Below are 6000 nucleotides of genomic sequence, written 5' to 3'. Positions count from 1 at the left end.
ACCTATAATCATATTATAAATATCGAGCACTCAATAAACGCAGGGGTTTTAGAGGATTTACATCTAGAAAACTAACACTATATAACATTATATATGTGTGTGTGTGTGTGTGTGTGTGTGTGTGTGTGTGTGTGTGTGTGTGTGTGTGAAATTAAAATGGAGGCGAAGAGACCTAGAGACTCGACGTTTCGCCCGTCTTATGCCGGCTTTCTCCAAAGGGATGTTAAATGGCATCCACTTTGAGAAAGCTCTAGATCTCTCCACCTCCATTTTAATTTCATATCGTCGGATTTTTATGAATTTTTAATATATATATATATATATATATATATATATATATATATATATATATATATATATATATAAGGTTAAAAGAAGTTTAAAAATACTATTACATTGTTTTCGTGTATTACAATTATTTATCATGAATTTTGTGGTCTTGCTTGAGAATACTTTCTATTTCATTTTATACTTATATATTTCGTCTTTGCTATTTTCGTATTTATTATGTCAACAGTTTCGATTCGTCCATTCTGACCAAATTCTGTTCGAGTTTTGTCTTTCTTGATCTGTGTTTAATGTTCTACGAAGCCAAGATTTACAGCTTCCTCTCCAACTTGGCTACTTTTTGGGGAGATCTTTCTTACAATTACGATAATTAAAATAATGAGGATGGCAACGAGTATGCAAATGATAGCAATAAGAATTCCGAGCCCAGTTTTTGAAATTTCTATATCTGGAATAGAAAAAGAAAACAAAACAGTAAATTACATTAACGTCTAAACCAAATAATATATATATATATATATATATATATATATATATATATATATATATATATATATATAAAGGAAAAAAATTCAAAATTAAATAAAATTTAATTGAATCATGAAATCATTATATTTACGTGTAAACAACATAATATAATAAATGTATATATATATAGTAAATTATAAATATATATATATATGGCAATTAAGCCAGATTTCCATATGTATTTTCATAAATTACTACCAAGCTCTACCTACGTATTGAGCACTGTTGACGTAAATACTGAAAATTTACGCATAAAGTGATATCTTCGTCTATTAATTAATGTGATGATTAAATGAAGTAATCATATATATATATATATATATATATATATATATATATATATATATATATATATATATCAGTAATAATAAAATTTGAGTCATCAAAGCAATAATAAAAAAGCTCTCCAAGTCATGGTATTTCTAAGCTTAATGCTTCTCATCAGAAAGGAGACAAATAGCCAGGTATTTATGTACAGAAAGATGGTTTAGAAATTAAATAAAGATATACTATATGCATATATGTAAACAAAAGCCATACTTAAAATAGAAACAGAGAAAAATAAAATAGATGGAGACATATATTTGGAAAAATAGGAAAGATACATAGGAAGGAACATATAAAAAGATTTTTAAAAATACATATACAGTACATTGAAATATTACAAACAAATTATAATTAAAAATGTGCAAGAAAATATTACGGTCATTTTGGCTGAGCAAACTCCCCTGGAATGCAACATAGACCCTAGCGTCGATGCAATCAATATAAAGAGTTTCAAGAGTTAGAAGCTGACGTATTGCTGGATGTTTGATATCTCTATTCTAGCTTTTTCTATTTTTGATTTTCATTATTCGCTTCCATCTTGACTCTCGCAAGTTCTAACACAAAATATCAAACACATCTACGATTCTACATGATTTATACTTGCATAATATTAGCGAAAAAGTTTATAGTAAACACAAAATTGTTTCCCTATATATTTATGTATGCGTATATATTTTTGTTAAACAAATCTATCTATCTATCTATCTATCTATCTACCTATCTCTCTCTCTCTCTCTCTCTCTATATATATATATATATATATATATATATGTATATATATAAAAGTGAAACTGTATGTGTATGTCTGTGTCTGTGTACAGCAATACGCAATGACTCTGTCAAGTTTTAGTCTACAGACTCGGAATTTAATATACAGGGTACTGAGATTTGGGAAAATCGATGTGATTGGTTTTGGGGCAGAAATTTTGCGATTAAGGGGTCAAAGTACAGTAGTAGAACTCTACCAAACTCCTCATACAATTTTGGGTCTAAACACTTGAAATTTTAGATATAGGTTTGTTGGATATGGATCTAACTTAATAACTTGATTTGAGCCCAAAGCAATCAATTTTAGGGGTCAGAATATCAGACGGTTAAAGATTTCTTTTAATGGACGAGAAGCCACACATTTTTTATCTATTATAAATCGGGTGTTCAATATTTTTAACAGAAGTGATAATCTGTGTTTGTGTGTAAGAAGAGAGACGGGGGGAAATAAGAAAAAGATTGTTGTATTATTTATACGGTTACAATTACCTTGTGAGTTTCGGTCTTGATTCAATGGCGTCGTTACGTCAAACCTCGTTGGTATGCGACTGATTTCTTCGGGTGTGAAACTCCAACACACAGGAAAATGATCAGGTGCTTCCGGCACATCAGCAAAAGATTCATTCAGAAACATTGCCATTCCATCGACATTGTGTATTTCGATATGACAATGCATGAACCACAGACCTGGGTTATCGGCCTTGATCCGAATAACAGCATATCCTCCAGAGGGTATAATGAGGGTGTCTTTCAACGGGGCTTTTTTTAATTTTAGACCAGGAATATTATCTCCACCCCAGTTACTGTTTGACCAGGCGGCATCGTTACAATAATTCTTCTCTGGATCACCTCGGCAATCGATATCCGGGTTAACGCTCATTATTGCGCCAGTTGACATGTTATATGTAGGGTAGCCCATTTTTACAACAGAAAAAGAATGTCCGTGCATGTGGACCGGGTGATCGAAACCTTTACCACTTCCCATGTTTAAGAAGATCATTTGAACGGTATCGCCTCTCTTCAGTTTCAGAGAATGGGTGCAACTACATACTCGATCAACCCCGCAGTCTTGCTTGTCGCATAATGTGCTTACTTCGTCCGGCTGGTATAGTGGATTTACAGACGGTTGCACGTATTGGCGTCCGTTGATCGAAGCTGGCGTGTGGCCGGGTTCGCCGGGAAATGCGAAATTTAGAAAATATTCTTTCCATTTTCCGCTTTTGATACGCGGCACTTCATAATCAAAAGCTGAGTTCATTTCAGACAAAATGGTGCAGTCTTTATATTCGTTCATCGGATAAAACGAAAAAGGACAATTCAAAACATTACATGGCGCATTTTGGGAGCAAATTTTATTTGCAGAGTTTGGTTCTTCGTTATTGATTCCATCATAATGCAGAATAGCTTCGAATGTGTGGATTTTGTCGATTTCTGTCGTTTTTCCACGGATCCAGTAGTTCCCAGGTGTCTGGTTGGCCGTAATGATAAAATCGAACCGTTCTCCGGGGTTTATAATAAAGATGTCGAATGTACGTGGTTCCAGTTCAGAACCATCAGAAGAGACAATCTGAAGCTCATGACCGTCCACGGAGATCTGAAACGGATAAAGAACGCCAGCCGCGATTACTCTAAAACGATATAGCGTTCCTTGTTTAACTGTGAATTTAGCAATAGGCCCTCCGTTGTGAACACCCGGACTACTATAAAATCGACCACGTCCATTTACCAAACCAGATTGAAAATTAAAGAGACTAAAGTGAGCTTTGTCGAATGAATATGTATTTGTGAGTTTCTTCTGTTTAACGTACATACCATACATGATCTTAAGCTGATCGGTGTCAGAGTCCCAGTCATGATTGTAATCCGTGACGACCATAAGATGTTCGGGCATCGACACTGACGTTCTGTTCCGGATGATAAATGCCCCATAAAGTCCCATGCTCCTTTGTGTTCCCATATGGGAATGATACCAATATGTACCCGTTTGTGTCACATTAAACTTATATGTGAACGATTGAGAGGGTCCTATAGGACACTGGGTTACATATGGGACACCGTCCATAAACGGCGTGCCTTTCTGCTCCAATCCGTGCCAATGAATGGTAACGCTACTTGTGTAGAGTTGATTCTCAACGTTGATAATTACGGTTTGACCCAAGTAAACTTCAATTGCCGGACCTGGAATAGTTCCGTTAACCGCCACAACTTTATGTGAATAAGGATAACCATCTAAGGTGATGACGTCATCTATTGGAACCGGGTTCGCTGCACTCGTGTTAACGACTTGTGCGTTGTAGAGTTTACCATCCACAGCTTTCGTGAGATGTTTTCCGTTCATCATTGTCAGGCGATACGCAACAATAAACTTGTATTCGCAAACATCTGCTTTAATGTCACATGGTTTTGCATCAGACAACGTCAACAACAAAATGATGATGGAAGTTATTCCGAATGATACGAGTTGAATTCGATCGACCTAGATATAAAAAATAACAAATAAAGCATTAGAATCATACAATAAGCAATATATTTAGGCATCTTTTGTGGAAAAAAAAAACAGATACGATCAGCAACCGACAGGAGTTTACGCTGATTCGGCTCATTTCTCAAAAGAAAAGAAAAAACAAATTAAGCATTAAACTCGTGTAATAATCTGCAATGCGTATATTGAAGTAGCATCCTACCCAGAAGAGATAGAATAAATAAAATCGACAAACATCACATCGTCATCTGTTTTTATTTATTTATTGTATTTTTTTCTTTCCCTTTGCAAACTCAATCATGCTCTGTGAAGTAAAAACAAAAACAAAAAACAACAAATTTTCTCTACAAAATAACTAAACAAAACACCATAAAGATTTGAAGCTATAAAAAAATTGAAACAGTTTTTTTTCCAAAATTATCCGAATAGACCTTCTTGAAGTGTGTAATTATAGTCCTTATATCGCCCGCACCGAGGATTGAAACTTCGTCCTTCAGAGGACTTTCACTTAGAACCGATTACTGAAGACAGTCATGGCTAACATTATTAGAGAAAGCTACCTTCGTGTATTAAATAAAAGGTTCCGTTCGAAATTCCATGCAGATTTCTGCGTTCGGCAGAAAGATTTCCGAGCAACAAGATACACCTGAAGAAGGTCTGAGGTTACATCGGTCGAATCGTTGTGGAAATTACATACAAGGTGAGAAAAGTAGTTCGAATAATTCAAATAATACAAAATATTGACTTATATATATTTATCGTTCAGAAAACAAATATTAAATCAAACTTACCATTGTGGTTTTCTGTTAAACGCAAAAAGCGAAGTTTTTCTCCTAAAATAAAATGCAAAAATACATATAAGTCAATAAAGAAACAAAGATTACATTATCACGAACATTATTCTCTGAAAAAGTGCTTCACGCTCTCAATTTGTATCATCCAATATATATAAAGGACAATAAGTCTGATTCGCAACTTTAAACCTATACATCGATATTTGATTCTGACAAGCGGTTTTGTTCGCTTTTATTCTAGAAACATGTTCTTTATACTAAAAAGTCATTAGCATTGGTTTCTCTCACAAAATAATTATTCTAACTCGGAAGATTGTTAGATTAGGGAGATATTTCATTAATAACCTAACATATAAAACTGATAAAAATAAATGCCAACATTTCTTCACGTGTGTTCAGCTTCAGATGAAAAATTATTTTAGAGACATATTAATTAATTAATTTATTTATTTATTAAAGTTGATTTATATAACAAAAACTCTATAATTTGTCTAAGAATTATTTGTTTACGAAACCCATTTAGTATGTCGTCTTTATGAAATGCTACAAGAGATCATCATGCATGTGTGTGTAAATATCTAATAGGTAAACTCTTAAACTACTGGTCACAAAACACTAAAATTTTCAGGAAATAATATTCATGCACCAAGGATGGTTTATAGCGAGTAAATTCTTTGTTTACATGCATGGATAATGCGTACAGATATCAGCAAATTGACATGACAAATATTGATCCAAACTAACTAACATATTTGTATTTGTGCGCATGCTCAGATTCAATTCATTCATTTAAGTTGTTTACTAGATATATCC

General features: G+C 33.6%; 1 protein-coding gene across 2 annotated transcripts in view; it reads right to left on the bottom strand.

The window, feature by feature from the left end:
• Positions 1-321: 321 nt before the first annotated feature.
• The window catches only part of LOC145284558 (uncharacterized), a 59231-nt gene continuing 53552 nt past the window's right edge, over positions 322-6000 (bottom strand). For both annotated transcript variants that reach the window (XM_080133470.1, XM_080133471.1), the window contains 3 exons: positions 5185-5226; positions 2401-4387; positions 322-736 (listed from right to left, as the gene is read on the bottom strand). In XM_080133470.1, the coding sequence (XP_079989596.1) occupies positions 576-736; positions 2401-4387; positions 5185-5187 (2151 nt within the window). In that variant the 5' untranslated portion in view covers positions 5188-5226 and the 3' untranslated portion in view covers positions 322-575. The remainder of the gene's footprint in view (positions 737-2400; positions 4388-5184; positions 5227-6000) is intronic.

This window comes from Euprymna scolopes, chromosome 9 (assembly GCF_053919585.1).
Source record: "Euprymna scolopes isolate OS-2025 chromosome 9, ASM5391958v1, whole genome shotgun sequence".
NCBI lineage: Eukaryota > Metazoa > Mollusca > Cephalopoda > Sepiida > Sepiolidae > Euprymna > Euprymna scolopes.
The sequence above is the reverse complement of the archived record's forward strand: the minus strand, read 5'-3'. Positions and strand labels throughout refer to the sequence as shown.